General features: G+C 32.9%; 2 protein-coding genes across 2 annotated transcripts; both read right to left on the bottom strand.

Moving 5' to 3' along the window:
- Positions 1-4,160: 4,160 nt before the first annotated feature.
- LOC114424473 (36.4 kDa proline-rich protein-like) lies at positions 4,161-5,847 on the bottom strand. The gene is made up of 2 exons (XM_028391328.1): positions 5,385-5,847; positions 4,161-5,255 (listed from the first exon to the last, which is right to left on the bottom strand). The coding sequence occupies exons 1-2, from the start codon at positions 5,545-5,547 to the stop codon at positions 4,381-4,383; spliced, it is 1,038 nt and encodes a 345-aa protein (XP_028247129.1). The 5' UTR covers positions 5,548-5,847; the 3' UTR covers positions 4,161-4,380.
- A 3,682-nt stretch (positions 5,848-9,529) lies between these two features.
- Positions 9,530-18,383, bottom strand: LOC114422750 (AUGMIN subunit 5-like). Its single transcript, XM_028389266.1, has 10 exons — positions 17,570-18,383; positions 16,390-16,917; positions 15,643-15,784; positions 15,391-15,564; positions 13,587-13,796; positions 12,995-13,180; positions 12,552-12,711; positions 11,177-11,372; positions 10,860-10,992; positions 9,530-9,874 (listed from the first exon to the last, which is right to left on the bottom strand). Exons 1-10 carry the CDS (start codon positions 18,073-18,075, stop codon positions 9,746-9,748), a joined length of 2,364 nt encoding a protein of 787 aa, XP_028245067.1. The 5' UTR covers positions 18,076-18,383; the 3' UTR covers positions 9,530-9,745.
- Positions 18,384-18,597: the final 214 nt, after the last annotated feature.

The following is an 18,597-nucleotide window of genomic DNA, read 5'->3' as shown; positions in this document are numbered from 1 at the left end:
TCTTTCATTACAACGAGTTTCACAATCAACCTCATATTCTGGGTTCTTGCAGAGGCTTTATACTTTTATACTACGACAAGGACGATGATCTCATTCTATGGAATCCGTCAGCATGTCCCCATAGACAATTACCATACTTTCAATATGCTCGCAAGCATTGCCAGTAACTCTCTGTATGGTAATTCTTATTCCAGATTTGTGTTCATTTGCTCCTATGAATGGAACAGAGTCGATGTCAATCTTCCATATTTTTATCCTGGCAACCTCAGCACACCTGGGTGAGTTACTCTTTAATGGGGCTCTTCACTGGCTGGTTTACTCTAACGATAATAACATTCTCGTCGTCGTTGCTTTTGATCTGATACAAAGGAGTTTATCTGAGATTCCTGTGTTTGATCATTTTACTCTTGACAAATATAATAATGGGTGTAGATTGAGCGATATCGGGGGATGTCTCAATGTGTGTTACTCGGTCAAAGACTGTGCAAGGACTGAAATATGGGTGATGAAAGAATATAAAGTGCATTGCCAAAGATGGTGGAATTTTCGGAACAGATATGATGAGTTTAGAAAAGTATAATGATAAAGGGGAGCTGCTTGAGCTTCGCATATATGGTGTAGAAGAAGAGTTGTTCTATTGTGTCAATCTGCAGTCTGCTAGGTATAGAGAGAGTTTACTGTCACTCCCTACTCTCATTCGGAATCCAACTAAAGATGACCATCAGCAACTGATAAGAAAAATGAGGGTATGCATTGTTCTCCGATCTCTTTCACCGTTGTATTCTTATTCATCATGCTCATAACATTTCTTTCTATATTTTTTAAATTAATTGCAACATGAGGCTTGGCTGTGGTGGATTCCGTTTTCCTTGCTATGGATAAAATATTTGATGTCTTGATTACTCACAAACCATGATAATCAAAAGCAATTTGAGTGGAGAAGTTCTGTTAGAAAAACAAACAACTATGTTTAGAGTAAAACAATCAGGATTTCCTGTGAGATTTTACCATATCATTGTTTCACTGCTTAATTCTTAAGAGAATGTCCAATTAATATTCTAACATTTACAATAAACTCATTTTTTCCTGCAGACCATGAAATTTGCAAGTATGCATACTTTAGCTTGATGTCAGTTTCCTTCAATTGGTAAGACTAGCATATATATTTAAATCATCTTGTGTTAGTGCAAAACTAGTGTCTATTTTGGTGATGATTTCAGTAGAGTTGGAGTATCAACATACTTTACATTTTAACTATGTTTCAAAGTAGGAGTTAGCAAATTCTGGTTGATTTTATACATGCTATTTAGTGCCTTTATCTTTTTCTCTCTTAATGTAATTATGTTTTGCAGTTTGCTTCTCCGAGGTTCTTTTACATAGTTTTTAGATTCAAACCCTACTTATTTGATTATTTCCCTCTATTTTCCCAACCCCATAACCAATCTCCCAGCCCTAATCTCACTAGTTAATGAACCCATAACCATACATGCTATTGTATGGTGTTGTTTTTTATGACAAACTTTTTGGATTTTATTTTAGACATATTCTTTTGGCGTTCACGTTAACCTGAGTTTAATATAAGACATTTCAATCTACCGTTGCAGTATCACAATCAGAGGTTTCCATTTCTATAACATCTCATTTTTTATAAAATAAATTAAAAATAATTTTATTTAAAAAAATAATATTTTAGGAAAATAATATTTTTTTAATTAAATAAATAAGATAAATATTTTTATAAATTAAAATAATTTTTAAGGTAAATAAAATAAATAAATATTTTAAAAAAATATATTTTATTTATTTATTTAACGGAGAGTAAAATAGATTTTCTTTATATAAAATAATAAAATAGAAAAAAAAAATAGAGTAAATAATAAACCTAGAGTACCTTAGATATAAATAGAGACGACGTAATATGTTACTTTTTACATGTAAGACAAGTATTTATACTCTCTCATCCTCTCAAATATGTCTTCTCTTCTTCCTTACCCAAAATCATTTCTTTTACCCGTTCAATAAAACAACGATCTTAGACTCGTTAACCGTTGTATCATCGTGAAATTTGAACACAAGATTAGGAACATATTTTCGCACACACCCATTGTTGGGATTTTCGAGATAATGTCTTTGGTGGAAGAAATATCCCTCTCACTGAGCTTTTTCTTTTCCCGCATACACTCAAATTTGTCACGGTAAAACTACGATCTCGGACTTGTTAACCATTGAATCATCATGAAATTTGGACATCACCTTTGGAACTCATTTATGCACATATCCACCGTTGGGATTTGTAAAGTAATGCTTTGGAGGGAGAAATGATCATTGCACACATATAGTAAACTAGAGGCTCCAATCCTTTCTCCTTCTTTCTAACACATGGAAACCCTAATAGAGCAAACAGAGAAAAAGTTTGAGGAGTTTTAGGGAATCACTAGAGATGCCACTATTACTGTTTATCGCAATTGGGATTATAATGAACATGTTTAAGGATCCTTAGAGGATTAAATTGATATTTATTTTGGGATTTGGGATATTTGTTGAATTATAATTCTTCTTTTATGTTTATAATTACAATATTATTGTGTTTGACGAATCAATTGGTGTCCTAATGCGAATTGGTTGATAAATTGAGTGCTCTTTGTGTTTTGTGTTTTTGACCTATGATTTTGATTTCTTGATTTTAATATGATTATGTGAAATTGTTTGAGAGGTTTTACTCCATATATTGTGAGAAACATTTTTGTATAAATTGTTTGTATTTTGGACAAGATTTACCATATGAGCATGATAAATTGTAATATTGAGATCATGAAATTGTAATTAAAATTATGTGTAAGTGATAAATTGAATATATGATGAATTATGAGATAACATATTGTGTTGAGATCTTAACATTGTTATAGAGATTGAGTATAAGTGCAAAGTTGAGCATGCGTTGATTTGTGAGATACATGTAAACATGTGATGATGGATTGTGACGTTATGATATATTAAAATTGTGGACATGAAATTTGATTTTGAATAAGTGTGTGGTTAACACTTGATGTGACAATACTTGTGTTGTGAGTTGTGAATTATACAATAACTGGATTGGTGTTTACCTTGAGAAAAATGTTTATGTGTGGTGTTAAAGGAAAAGTGTAGGATTCCTAGTTAAGAACCTAAAGTGTTAAATTGTAACGTAATATGTTAAACATGTTTGAAACACAAGTGTGAGGTCATGGGTATTGTATAATTCGTGAGTAGTGTTTGTATGCAAAAATTATTTTAGGGGTTGGACCTGAATCAGGAAGGTGAGGTCCTAACAGATACTTTAAAGTCTAGGCCTTAGGAGTAAAGATATTCGGTTTGAGTGCTCCTTTAAATAAGGTTGGAGCATTCTCGTAAGATAGAGTGAGTATGACTAGTCACCTTATGATTTTACTTAGTGAGAATGACCTAACATACTCATTGTATGATATGTCTTGTTATGTACTCCTAAGCGTCCCAGTGTGATTTTTTACTAACACGGTGCTACATTGCATATAGATTTGAGTCTTAGTATCATTGTTGCATAACTCCTGCTAATTGTTTATTATGAAATTGATGAGTGTTATTACATCTTGATCCAAGTGTGATTCATGTGTAATGTGATTGGTGATTAAAAAATAAATTTCAAATGATAAAGTGGTGAAGTCACGTGGATTGTATTAAGTTAAGCTATGTTATAAATACTTCTATAATTTATTTTGATCATGTATTTGTTTATTTGTTTTTTTTTTAGAAATGTGATAACTTATTCCATGTGTTATTTGTGTTTGGATCTTGTGATGATCTCAAATCTTGTGTTCATAGAAACAGATAACTAAGTAAATGACTTTAAAGAATCTCGTGCTAAAGAATGCTGGAACATAATACTCTAACAGGACGTAACATTGGGGATGAGTTTTATATTTTATTTTACTTCACTGATTTAACAAAATTTCCTTTATAAACTTTGATGGTGTTCTGAGCTGGATATGTTTTTAAATTTCATAATAGTGAACTGAATGTGAACATTTTACCTACGTAAATTTGTTTATCTGAATTTTTATATGTTCTATTTATTTATACGTATATCTATATGTTTTATTTATACGTATGTCATAATAAAGGGTGTCATAACAACAACTCAAAGATTAACACAATTAATAAACACATCTTTAAATTTATTACTAATAAGTAATAATACATGATTCATGTATAATTTTTTTGAGCAGTAGCCACTATATAGATGCACATCGATCCCCGTGTTAATTTTCCTATTCATGTCAGAACCATATTACAATTTCCATAAAGAAAGTAAGTTCATCACGTGGAAGGAGTTATTACAGAATTGCATGGATAGCTACTATTTAGTTAAGGAGAAGCATTCTTTGCAGAGGAAGCAGAGGGTGTGCCAGGGCTGCTAGGTGGAGGGAATAATGGAGGAAAAGGAATGGGAAGAGCTAGTGATGGTGGAGATGGAGTTAAACCTGGCACTGTTGGGAATGGAAACAGTGGTGGTGATGTTGCTGATGAGGGAGGCTGGAATGGGTTAGGAACAAGTGGTGATGGGCCTGATGGCTCTAATGGGTTAGGAATTAGAGGAGGTTGCTGAAGAGGGTTGGGGACTGAGGGTGTTGGTTGAAATGGGTTAGGAGGAAATATGAGGTTATTAGGGTCAACTAGTTTCTGATCTGAAGGCTGAACATTTGGGAACTCATTAGTGATTCCTGCAGGGACTAGTGGTGACAATATTCCTGAAAGGGGTGGCAAAAGAGGGAGTGGAGGCAACAATGGTGGGAGGTCGGGTAATCCAGGAATGGGAGGAAGAAGACCACCTGGTGTTTTTGGATCCTGAAGTGGAGGAGGAAACGATGGATCTATTTTTGGAGGAAATATGTGTTTCACATAATCAAGGCCCTTGATGTTTTGAATGCTTGGTTTTTGGTTGCAGAGATTTGGCTGTCTAAGAGGCTTGAATGAGAAAAAGCCAGCTGAGAATATGTGTTGTCCTTGCTTTCTGGACTTGAGGCGCAGTGAGGAAGAAGTAGCTGCTGAGGCCACAGCACAATAAGGCTCACTGCTATTTATTAATTTCACAGTGCATCCTTTTATTCTTTTCACATGTTTGCTCACTGAGAAGGGCAACTGCACTTTGAACTCCCCATGCTCATCTGTCTTCACTTCTTTCCTAAACCTTGGCTTTGACCTCCCATATCCATCTTTGCATTCTACAGCAACTGATGCCCCTGCCATCATGAATATAGAAAAATATAAGACAACATAACTTCAGAATCAAAATTTAGAGCATGCCTGTTAGTGTTAGAGATATGAAATTCAACCATTTTGAAAAAATAAGTCAAGCAGTGTAAATGCACCTGAAATGAAGTGGTTTCCCATGGAGAAATCCTGTTGGAAGCATGTATCACAGTAAACAGTGCCAACCACAACAGCAGAGGGAAGTTTCTTGTGGTGACTAGTCTCAGAATGAGTTGTACCAAATGTGAGACTGAGAAATAGTGTTACAAGGAACCAAGACATTCTCAGGTTTTCTTTTCTTAGAATCTCTTGTCTCTAAGTAAAGGCTATAGTGGCTGATTCTGCTTCCAAGTGAAGGCTATATATCTTGTACGCTATTGAAGTATGTTTATCCGTCTTCTTTCACTTATCTTTTCTTTGTTCCCTCTTGCTGTCTTTGTTAAAGAGAATCAAAACAATAAATTTTTATAGCCCCACAAATAACAAGGCTATTTATGTCTATCATGCAAAAATCAGTCAACTGTAAACTAAAATGCAGTAATTGGAGGCTTGTTTTCCCATCACCAAACAGCTGGGAAAGAAGGTAATTTGGTGGGTAGAAAGTTAGATAAAGAGAAGCTCCTAGCTGCTGTTTTATTTAATTGGATGTTTGTTTCTTTGTTGGTATGAAAATACAAAAACAAAAAAAAATGGTTGGGACCCTGTTTGGTTCACGAGACAGAGAAAGTAGCCGCAAAACCTGTGAGCAAGCAAGACATGACCCTGCTGGATTGACAATAATGAGAGCTAGAACAAACTGTGTTAGCATGACCTGTTTGGTTATGAATTCCGGAGCTGCAACATGTGAGCACCTTCAGATGCAGATATGCATGTGAATATTTTTACTGTTATAAGAAATGGTCTAGAGAGTTTAAGATGATAGGTTGTGTGGCAGACTTAGGAGGTAAGCAAGTTCAAGAAAACATAGTGAAAAGAGTAGATTGTTGCAGAAACGACACTTATTCGCATTTCTCACATCACAATTAAAAGTTACAACAGCAAAATATTCTCAGCTGAATATAAACTAGTATTATTCGTACATCATTTTTATTACAACCTGCCTTTGTTTGGACAAATATTATCATCACTCTTTTCTTAAGTATTTGATAAATCAATATGTATAACTTTACTTAATTGTTGAACTGCCTTAGCTTATTTGCTATTAATTCTGAGTTTGATTTGTGTTGGCTCAGTTAATATCCATGAACTTGGGCATAAAGGGAAAATAAAACTATTCTTGTTATTTTCTCACGTAAGCAATGTTACATACGTATCGAAATTTATTTGTATGATATAATTAAATTTCTTTAAATATAAATTCTAAAACAGATTCTCAATTATTGCTCACGGGCCCTTTAAACTTTTTATACATAGCAGTAAAGAAAAGATGGTTCCATAAATGTGATTTATGAAGAACTCCCATATCTTGGTTTCCAATCCGTTCGGGAAGTTTTCAAGGGGATCGCACAATTTGTACGCCCACTATATACAGCTAATATTTACAATAATCACGTGATTCGCACCCATATCACTTAATTTGTTTGTATATATCCAAACATGACATTATTAGGATCTAGTAAGATAAAAATATTAGCTGACAACTCGAATATTTAGAGATTCATTAACATTTAATACAGAATTTTAACTTGAAATAAATTTTATCTCAACTTTGATTTAAATTAACATATTTTTGTTTCCTCAAATTTAACTCACTTTTTGTTTCTGATCCTTCAAATTTAAACTTATCTTTCTTTGATCCTAGTTTTCAACATATATTTTTTTTGTCTCTCTGGTATTATATATCAAATTTGATGTTACTTAGATTCGTTTGATTTGTATAAATTTAAGGGATAAAACAACACAAATTTACTTTATTTTGGTATTTTAAAAAGTCCTACGAGACAATAAAAAAGAAGAGCATAGAATTTTTATGTGGTGTACGAAAGACATTATCTCACACCATTCAAAAGGATAAAATTTATCGTTCAATACCATTAAATTAAAGGAACCAAATAATAATATTATTATGCGAAAAATATGTTTTTAGTTTCTATATGAAATTTTAAATCATTCGATTTAGTCCTCCTATTTTTTTAAAAGCATATTTTTTAAGTCCCTCTACACATATTTTTCATAGGCGCCCATTAATTTTGTTTATTGGAATTGATTGTGAAATTTTTATTTTTTCTAAATTAATTACAATGACATGAATTTTTTTAAAAAATAAATTAAAATATTTTTTCCAGACACATCGAACTCTAATTTTCAACTATTTTATTCCTGTGTTCGTTTTCACCTTCATTCTTCAATCGTATGTGTTGTAGATCTATGAATTCACATGGTTCCTCATCGATATTTATAAGTAAGAGATGTGGTTCGAAATTCATAACTTGTTCTTCTCAATCAGGATGAAAGGAATATGCATGTGAGAAAAAATTGTTGTTGCTGAAAGCAAAAATCAACAGTAATCCCCCAAAAATTAACACCATATATGAAGAATATGTGGGGAGGGACTAAAAATATATTTTTAATAAAATACAGGGACTAAATTAAATAATATGCAACTTTAGAGACTAAAAACAAAAAAAAAGAAGCAAAAGTGTAGAAACTAAAAAAATTATCCCTGTTATTATTATAAAATTGATCAAGGTTAAGTGAAAAACAAAAGTCATATCACAAATCCATGCATAATTATAATCATTTGTCCTAAAAAATATAACTTAAAAAAGAAGAAATACGTATGAATCCTTGTAAATTTGCATGCAAAAATAATATTCTCACATTGAATTTTCAGCCAAAATATAATTTACTAACAACTTTTTATCATCATAATCCATTTGCATTAATAAGTTAGTTGTATGAATATTCCTGGATATCAGAAGACCAACTCGAACCCTTTGTTGAGTTGTCAATCCTTCTATTTTCTTCAACTCTTCACAAACCAACTTTGCTCTATTAATTGACTCCATCGGATTGATTTTTAAAACATGAAGCCAATTCATTTATTGAATTAGTCATTTTTTTCAAATAAGACTCCAAACTTATCAATGCTATCAACAACTATTTCAATCAATTAATCTTCACATCGGTGTCTTTTTTTTTACCTCTCCTACTATCTTTTTTTTTTACCTTGTGCAACTTGATGAGTTTCAACACCATCATTAACTTCTTTCAAGATTTCTTCCATAGCAGTAGTAGGGTTCTCAACATTTTTACTACTGCTGGCTCCATCTTCAATATCAAAGCTAGGTAAAGGCTTGCTATGAAAATTGACATCTCCACTGTAATAATTCCCATTTTTCCTTCTCCTAGTTCTCCTTAAACGTTGGACTAGTAATATAAGACATATTCATGAAAAAGAGAGTAAATTGGTTTAAACAATGTAAATACATAATTATTATGTAATGAGCCTTTTCCTCTTTGCATGATCTAACCGTGTCATTATCTAACAAAAAGAAAACGATATATTTTAGAGATGACAGAAACAAAATTAAAACATATAGCCATGCTTCATATTTAATAAAAGCTCAAATTCTAACAAATCAACAACCTATTTGTCACTCAAATAAAACTATTGCGTAAATGCATGCAAGTATAAAAGCTATGTTGGACGCAAACATTTGATGATCTCGCACACGATAATAAGAAAAGGAATATAAACCGCAAGGGATATTTTATATATTTCCTCTCTCTCTGCTACATGCACGAGGTTACAAACTAAGAATTGAATACAGCATGCTTAACTTTGTGAGCATTGTGCTTCAACCAAATTCAACATATATAGATTTATTTCCACTCTCTTCCACCTCTTCTAAAGATATATTTTTTGTTGAAAACAAAACTTAAAAGCATTCCTAAAATATATTTTTTTGGAACATTATTTTAAAAATTAGACATTAAATATTATAAATTAAATAAATGAGAAAATTCTTGATTTTTTGTAATGATCATTACTTTTTTGGTACATATAATGATTATTTTTGGTACGGATTCGAAGATTTAATGATACAATGCATGTGATTTCCCGTTTTAAGAATAAATCAATTCTTAGTAGAAGAATCCTCCGTTTAGATTTTAAACTGTGCCAACATTGAAAATTATGTTGAATTCTCTATTTTCTTTTGCTTACCTTGGGCTACTTCACTTGCATCCCCTCAGCAAATCCATTCAACTTAATCTTCTTTTTTTCCTCATCGGTTCTAATTGTATACAGACCAAACTAGAGTTCAGTAAATGAAGCCATCAGTAAATAAACTTTTAAGTAATCACTGCCAGATAATAAATCAAATTACATTACAAAGCTCTACAATCATAAGATTCAATGCCATTAATCACTGCCAATTAACATGAACAAACCACCGCACTACCTAAAATCTAAAATGACAAGATGAACAAGAGACTTCACAAAATTTTGCTCACTCCGTGTGCTTTACAATTCTAATCACAATAGCTCCTTGTCACAAAATGCAAGAAGCTGTTTCACATGATTATGCCAGGCAGTTACATTTTGCCCATCCACTGTTACCCAGTCAACAACTGTCGATGCTGGCTGCTCCCACCACTCATCAAGCTGCAGAAGAGGTTACCATTTTATAATAGAAATGGAAATTTTATAGGAACGTGAAAAGTCTACCACCCAGATCATGAAATACCAAATTAAGCAACTTTGACGAATATTCACTGTTTCAGCCATATGCATACTAGACACACTGAGCTTAAGTTGCATCTAAACTAAACAAACGGACATAGTATAAAATCGGAATGAACAAGAGTAAGCTTCATATGTAAAATTGTATCAAAAACTCATTTCCGAGTGTTCTTTTGGCCCTTATTTTTAGGGACATTATTGATTTGGTTTGAGAAAGAAAATGGACAGAAAGAATAGTGATAAAATATTTAATAAATTTTTATGTTGTTTGGTATAAAAGAAATATAAAATGAAGAGAAAGAAATGTAATATATTCTAGTAAAGACATTTGTATCCCTTACCTTCTAAAAAGTGCTTTAATAGGAAAAATAAGAGGTACAAAACAAGGACAAGAATAGTGATGGGAACTGATAACCACTATCATAAACAGTCAAGTATCATTAGATATGTGTGCAGTTGTCAAAATTGAAAGCTTACTTAAAATCATAAACTCGTCTCGAAACTGTCTATATCATATAAAAATAATAATAATAATAATAATAATAAAATACCAAAAAAATGTCTATTTAATTTATTATATTATAGATTATGTTTTATTTAGTTTTCATCACTGTTATTATTTAATTTATTATCACATTATGTTTTATTTAGTTTATTATATTATATGTTATGCTTTAAATCATTTTTATATTTTATGAAGGTTGTCATATTTGCATAATAGTAATAATAGCAGGGTTATTATATTATAGATTATGTTTTATTTAGTTTTCATCACTGTTATTATTTAATTTATTATCATATTATGTTTTATTTAGTTTATTATATTATATGTTATGCTTTAAATCATTTTTATATTTTATGAAGGTTGTCATATTTGCATAATAGTAATAATAGCAGGGTAACTCACCAAACCCCTGACATATTTGCAATCTTCCAAGCTCTGCTGAGCACTCAAAACAGCATTCTTAAGTTCGGGCAACCATTCTTCCATGATAGTTTTCTCCTGTTCGTCAGCCTTACTCAAACAAAATTTTGTTGTCCTGCATCATTATATCAAATGTCAAAAAAGAAGAGAAGGTTTTCAAAAAATTCAGAAGGTATGTCTCTGGAAAAGATGGAAAAATAAATTAACTACATCTTCCTCTTGCCAATACATAAATTTGAATCTACTAGAAACATTAACCATGAATGCACAATGGATTCAGGGGTTAGAAACATATTTACTTTTCATATTCTTGTTGAACGAGGTTGGCATGATTCAACAAGGCTTCACCACTTTGAACAAGATCCCGTCTAATATAGACAAGATTAATAGCCCTTAATAAATCTTCCAACACACTAGCTTCAGAACCACGAAGTTTCAAACAGAACTCCAGGGACTCCAGCACAGATGCTAGACCTGCATCTGAACCCTCCAAGCCTGTCCATTAACAAGAAAATCATTTAGTATACAATAATAGCTTTTAACCCTCATAAAGTATTCCATGCACATCAAAACCCTATATTCTTCAAATTGCAAGTTAACGAAATAATAAGATGTAGTAAATACATTGATTTGCGACAACAAATTATCAAATCTAATTTTATACTTCCTCCATTCCAAAATAAGAGTCCTTAAAGGTTATGGCACGTTGATTAAGAAATATTCAATTTATACAAATATAGACAAAATACCCTCAGTTTATCAACTACTCGTCATAAATTATCCTACTATATAGCAATAGTGGATACATTCTACTATCCAACAACTTATGGCCAATATCTATTGTCAATGCAAGTATTATATATAGGAGTATTGTTGAAAAAATAGCTTAAAAAAGCTAAAAGGACTATTATTTTGGAAGTTGGAACAAAACAAAAGGCTTAAAAAAATACTATTATTTTGGAATGAATGGAGTAATTGTTTTAAAAGCTTGAAAACATTTTAGGGAGTAATTGTTTGTTTATTATTTACATGATAAATGTTTTTTTAAAAATTATTTAATTGCTAACAAACTTAATTTATTAAAAAAAAAAGAATTAAAAAAAGTACACAATCAAATTTGAAATTGGCCAAGAGGACTAAAATCGCAAAGTTTTTAAAAGTGAATGATGAAATGTCTCTATTAAAAAATGGGAGGACTAAAATTGCAGATTTGAGAAAATAAAAGGATAAAAATTATATTTTAGCCTACCTTTATTATGTCATTCCAAATAGTATAATATCAATTATATTAATACATTGGCAACCATACCCAGATATTTTATTCAGAATGAATTTTTTTCTAAAGTAACAATAATTAGTGTTTTAACGTGTGCTATCTACTAAATTACGTTTGTGTTATTTAGATTTAGAGAAAAAAAAAAGTGTTTAAAGTAAACCAATTGTCCCAACAAAACAAAAGCATGAGAACATAGTCATACTCCTGTTAAAGGGGGAACTGAAAACTACAAGAGCTGTAGTTTCTATTTAAAAAGGCCATAGGCTATTCATTTGTGCTATAGCAATTACTGAAGTGACATTTTACAAATGGCAAATTGGCAATCTATTAACCAATCTGATATGGGTACAGTGTACAACAGGAAACTATCAGCAAATCACAAACGAAAATATACTCACCAGCAGGATAGTGAAGTGCAGCTGAAACGCGACATATTGATGGAATTGCTGATGGATCCCGAGCACCAGCTCTTGCTGTCAAAATAGCTGCACTTATTTCTGCATTTGCAACTGCTTCCTGGCCAGGTGGTCCACTAGCACCCATGGCCTCAAGCAGTGCCTGAACCAGAATTGAAGACAATTAAGTTGAAGCACATCTCAATGTACATAGAGAATTAAAATATTTCAAGCAAAATTCTCTGAAACCATTAAAAGTTTGCTGACAGATACTGGTTTAGAATTAGGGAAAAGAAACGATCTGTATTTTGTGATTTCCAATAAATTTCATCCAATAAAAGAGAGTGTTCAAAAGAGTGTATTGGTAGTATTTCTCTTTTTTCTATTCTAACATATGTTATACTGAACAAGCAAGTGAACAAGTTGTCTGTTGGAGCATTATAAACCTGTGGGGAAGAAGGAAGCATGTAGAGACTATTATCTGGACTTCGATAAAATGTAGACACTTCTTTCTCAATGAGATCCTTTGCGTTATTTGAAGCCTCAGCAACAGCAGCACATGCTGGAATTATAGTGCTCAAAGCATACTCCCTTGCAGTTAATGGTTGCTGACTCCAAAATGAAGCAGCATCCTGCATTATAGTAAAAAGATACAAAAATTATAAACAAAACAAAACAAAAACTAAAATCAAATAACTGTTTATTAAAAACAAAAAGAAATGGGGAAAAATACAAGAACAAAGATGTATTCAAATCAATTTTGTAATCTAAGGGAAATGAATAACATCAGGCCCAGTAGGAGCAATATATGTAAAGCTCCTACAAATATTCACTGTCTCAGTAGTCAATGCATATAACAATTCACAGTGAATGCATCAATGTGCCCACACAGACAAATCTATTAATGGATAATTCAAGTTTAAAACCAGTGATTATTCTAGGATTCAAACAAGGTATTACCATTCCCAAGGATAAGCTGTAAATATGCCACAGTTGTATTTCACTAGTACAGGAAATACTGAAATAACAGAACATTACCATGTTTGCTTTAAGGAGTGCCGTATATATAGTCTCAAGTTCTGATCTACGAGCATCAAACTCTTCAATCTTTTTCCATTTTTTCTTTAGAGAATCTTCAGCTTCTTTCCTCTCGGCACACAATTTATTCAAGCGTTGTATTTCAGACATTAAGGTATTTAAGCTTGCCTTTAAACCAGCAACTTCTCTTTCCTTGGCCCAAACATCTAGCTAAACACATGGAAAAAATATACAGAATAAGTGGGTAAACTCCTAGTTCAAATGTTGATGTGAAGAAACATTTCTAGCATTAAGAAATGGATAGAATTAAAAGGGACAAAATGTTTTATCCTTTTTTCTTCCAACTTTTAGGCTGTAAAATTCCTAATTGGAAAATCTAAAAATGGGAATCTAAATAATTAAATTGAACTTACAGAAAGCAAATATTCCTCAAAGATAAATTATTTATTTCTCTCACATTAAATGCTGATATAAAAAAATATATCCATGATTAAACATGTCTGGATGCCCCCAATTTAGTCATAATAACAACAACAATAAAACTTAGATGGACAAGTGTTTCTAAAATCCCCAAGTTTTCTGAATTTTGATTTTACTGGGAACATCAAATTTTAGAATCTTCCCCAATGAAGCAAATATAAAATATTTGTGTTGCTTTATAACAAAACCAGAATATTAAGCCAGTTTCATGGATGTTGGACTCAAGGGATCAACACAGAATTTATTTGAATAATACTGAAATAATCTGGTTTATAGGCCAGATTACAAGTGCACACAAAACTTCACAGGGTTTCCCCCTAACAAGGAGTCTTCCAATCCTTTATGAATAACAAACAGCAAGCCGTATCCTATCTAAATTCGTCTACAGTAACAGACCCCTAAAAAATGTACTACAATAAGTCAATAACTATCCACAGCACAAAACATAACTGTATAACACATAACAACCCAATATATGTCTAATACATAACTATCTAATACTAACCATTAATTCTGACATTTTTTTTCCTGACATAAACCTTCAATGGTGAATGGCCTTGGATTGTTTGGCCTATCAAAGGACTACATTAAAATAATTCGATGTGAAGAGAGAACCAGAGATAATTTGTGACAAAAACAAATCTTTAGTAATTCTGTTTCTTTTTTCCACTATTAAAATTTCTAATTTGCAGGGGGGAAAAATGCCATATAAACAAATCAATTGTGTACACACACATGTTAAGCACTAATAGCTCAACAATATACATATACATCATATAACATATACATTTTACCAAAAGAGTACTTCATGGCTCAATGAAGCTTAAGATAGCATTTGAATCTATGGAAACAAAATTTTACCAAAAACAAAATAATAAAATGTTAGGAACCCAAAGAGAGACAATAATGACTAACCAGTCACACAGCTAACACAGTTACCCACTTAACACCCATCTATTTGGTATCTTTATTCCTGAAAGGGTATTCAAGCTTTACTCATATTCTAAGTATTTGATTTGTAACACTCAATCAGAAAAAGAATTTGCAGTGGTTTAAGATTAACCATCAATTCTTCCTAGCATAAGTTATGCTGCCAAAACAATATCCATCAATACTCCAGGCCCAACATTTCTGATTTCTCTAATGAGCTGTCAATGATTGCTAATTCTTCCCGCCATAAATGTATGTAATCTAACTTATTGGTTAATTATTCAAAGAAAGCTTGCAAGTGATAGAATCATGAGCAAAGGTGATAATAGATTCAAAAAATGTATAACTCACTTAAAAAAGAACCTAATGCACTGTAACTTTTTCATAATAATACCTCAAGTTGCCTGAGACTTCCAACATTTTGGGAGTTACTTCCAATACCAAGTGAGCGTGATGAAACATCAGTGCCTCCATGCAAACGTTTCATAAGTTTTTCACACATATCCCTTGCTTCTGCAGCCTTGTTTAGTGCATCTTCAGTAGCCAAAAATTGTTGAACATGAGCTTTCTGTGAACAGAGATACAGCACCAGTTCAATAACTCCTCTTATGACAACAAAATATGCAGTTTAATGATGAATCAAGACCTGTCTATCAAGAAGCTGATTTTGACTCCCTCCTGGAGGCACATCAACCCCAATCTTTCCATTGCCATAAAGTTGATACTGTAGAGGAGAGCTCCCATCAGATGACGAAACATCCATAACAATGTTATTTTCATATTTGTACCTGATTGAAGAATGCAAGTTTGGATTATAACAGCAATAGCATATGTAATATCCTTGTCAATAAGAACAAACTAACAGAACATTCATTAAGTGTAAGTTTGGGTGAGCGAGGAAAAATTGATTTTGGTTAAAATTGATTTTGAAATTATGAGAATTATGAATGGATGTTTTTATTCTAAGAGCAAATTAGTAGTAAAACTCAGTATAAAAAATTTTATTCAATACAAAAGTCATCTAAAGTTGTTTCAACTAAAAATCAATTCCTCAACATGGAACCAAACATATGGGCATTTATCTATCTAAAATCACATTAGTTGGGATTTCAACATGATTCCAGACAATCCAATGGAAAACAAAACACAGAAAATTCATACAGCTACTTCGAACACTTTTTCCTGGTTGGCAGGGGAACTAAATCATTGTAAGCATCTTTGGCATGCTTGGCCAATATAGCATTTGGGACTGGTTTTTTATTTTATTTTTTTGGAAAGTTATAGTAACAATGATTAATGACAGAAGGTCCAAAATTCAAATATTATGGTCACAGAGGCATCAATAAGAGCACCAACAGAACATGAAAAAACAAAAACTATGTATAAATGATACCTCAAGGTCTCTGCATCGGCTCTAACATCAATTTTCTCTATTTCTCTGGAGATTAGACTTTTCAGCCGCAAAGTGTATGCAGTAATTGCCTGAAGCAATTGGGGAGGACTCTTTAGGCAATTTACAATAACAGTTCTGACCTCATCAGGAATTTGCCCATCAAAGTCAAACCCCAATTTTGCTGTTTCTGTTTGAGGATTTAAATGAATGCCACTTCCTTCATAAGCGGGAAAAGAACTCCGTATTTTTTCCACCATGTGGTCTACAAGAGATTCACAGGCCTTTCTAATATTCTTTTCCCTCGTGGTTTCAATGAGAATGACATCATCTGCAGATTTACTGCCCTTAACAGTAGAATAAACAGCTTCCTTCTCACTTTTGGCCATTTCAACAGAAGAATCCACACCCGATCTTTGAGAATCCATCGCTTGATTTACATAGTAACAGAGACGTTTATGATATTCAGCAAATATTTTTGCAGCCTCATCACATTGTCGATCATAGGCCTCCAACATCACTTGCTTATGCCTGCACAATGGGTAAAGAACTCAAAAACTCATCATTTCTTTTCTCCTCTCTTTCAAACAAATTATTGGTGGTACAGAGACAAAAGCACATAAAATGATATAATAATCTCCAAACACATTATTATACTGACAAGCAACAACATCATGCATACATTATGATATTAAATTAAAATTATAAACATACACTCACTACCCCTTCCATCCCATTTTCACCTTATTTTCTTCCTATCTCTTTTCCTTTTCCACCACATCACTAATCAAATCAGTCATTTTTCCCTCTTCCTTTTCTTTTTTATCTCTCTCTTCCTTTTTGGTGTACGTTTATCAACACTCTTAAACTTTTGAAACACAAAACAAAGTGTTATTCATTATTATATCATCAGTTTCTCAACCCATCTCATTTCCACCCTACGTTTTTTCCTACCTCCCTTCATTTGTCTTCAAATGTTTATCACATTTATCAAATTTCTCTTTTTTCCTTTAATTTTTTATCTCTATCTCTCACTTCCTTCTACCTATAACTCCAAAATTCATCATTTCCCAAACAAATCACTTCCTTCTCTGAACTAATAAACAAGAAATATGAAAACTCCACATTAACACAAAATGTTCAAAATTTAGGGCAAATTGAGAAAAAAAAGAAAAGCCAAAACCTGTAATTGGCTCGTTCATCGAGCATTCTCTTCCTTTCAGCCTCCTCCCTGGAAACCTCGAGCATCCTCGCTCTCAAATCCTTCTTCTGCCTCCTCACAACGTTCCTCAGCCTCTCCACCTCTTTCGCGGCCAAATCCCGCTCCTGCAGCGCCGCCTCCCTCGTCGTCGCCGTCTCGGAACCATCGACGACGGCGGCCAGCGACCTCTCCTTCTTCCTCGCGCCCTTCCCCCTGACCTCCTCCTTCGCCTCTCCGGCGCCGTCTGCGCCGCCGTGCACGGTGATGTTCCGGCGGATGTTCCGCACGGTCTTCTCGGACTTGGCGCGGGTGACGAGGAAGTTCAAGACCGGAATCATGTTGCCGCGGCAAATCCGGCGGATGGAGTCGACGGACGGCAGGTGAGACTTGCCGGCGGCGTAGGTGCCGAGCGGACGGTAGCCCATTTCTTTGTGCAGCCATTCCAGAATGGCCTCCGGCGACGGCGATGATGACGCTGCGCTCTGCATGATGATGATGACTATGATGCAGAGAGTGGTGGTGATGGCATTGAATGAATCAGTGACTCGGTATGAATCGGTCGAGTTGGTGGTTTTTGTTAGGGTGGATCTGAGAAATTGGAGTGGAGTGGTTGGTGGTGGAGTTGATGTGCTCTTCACACTCTGTTGTACCAATTGAGAAGAAGAAAAACACACTCTTTTCCTTTTCTTCTTTTTTTTTTTTTTTTGAAAGGGTGAAAATTTTGAAAAGGAATAATGATGATGGTGACGAAGGTGTTCGCAACAAGGTTTCGGTTTTGGGACATGGATTTGAAAATGCTGCGTGTTTATATGTGAACAAGGAGCGCATTATATCCGTAATTTTAACAAAAATATTGCCTTAATTGTATTTTTTTTTTTTACTCTGATTTTTTAAATTTTTTGTGAATTTTAATCTGAATAAATTAATTTTAAGTATTTTACTTCAATTTTTAAAAATTTATGAATTTTTATTCTCCTTCATTTTTTTCATTAATAAGCACAAAAATTAAG

Source organism: Glycine soja, chromosome 8 (assembly GCF_004193775.1).
Source record: "Glycine soja cultivar W05 chromosome 8, ASM419377v2, whole genome shotgun sequence".
Classification (NCBI taxonomy): Eukaryota; Viridiplantae; Streptophyta; class Magnoliopsida; order Fabales; family Fabaceae; genus Glycine; species Glycine soja.
Note: the sequence above shows the minus strand (reverse complement) of the source record. Positions and strands in the feature narration are given on the sequence as shown.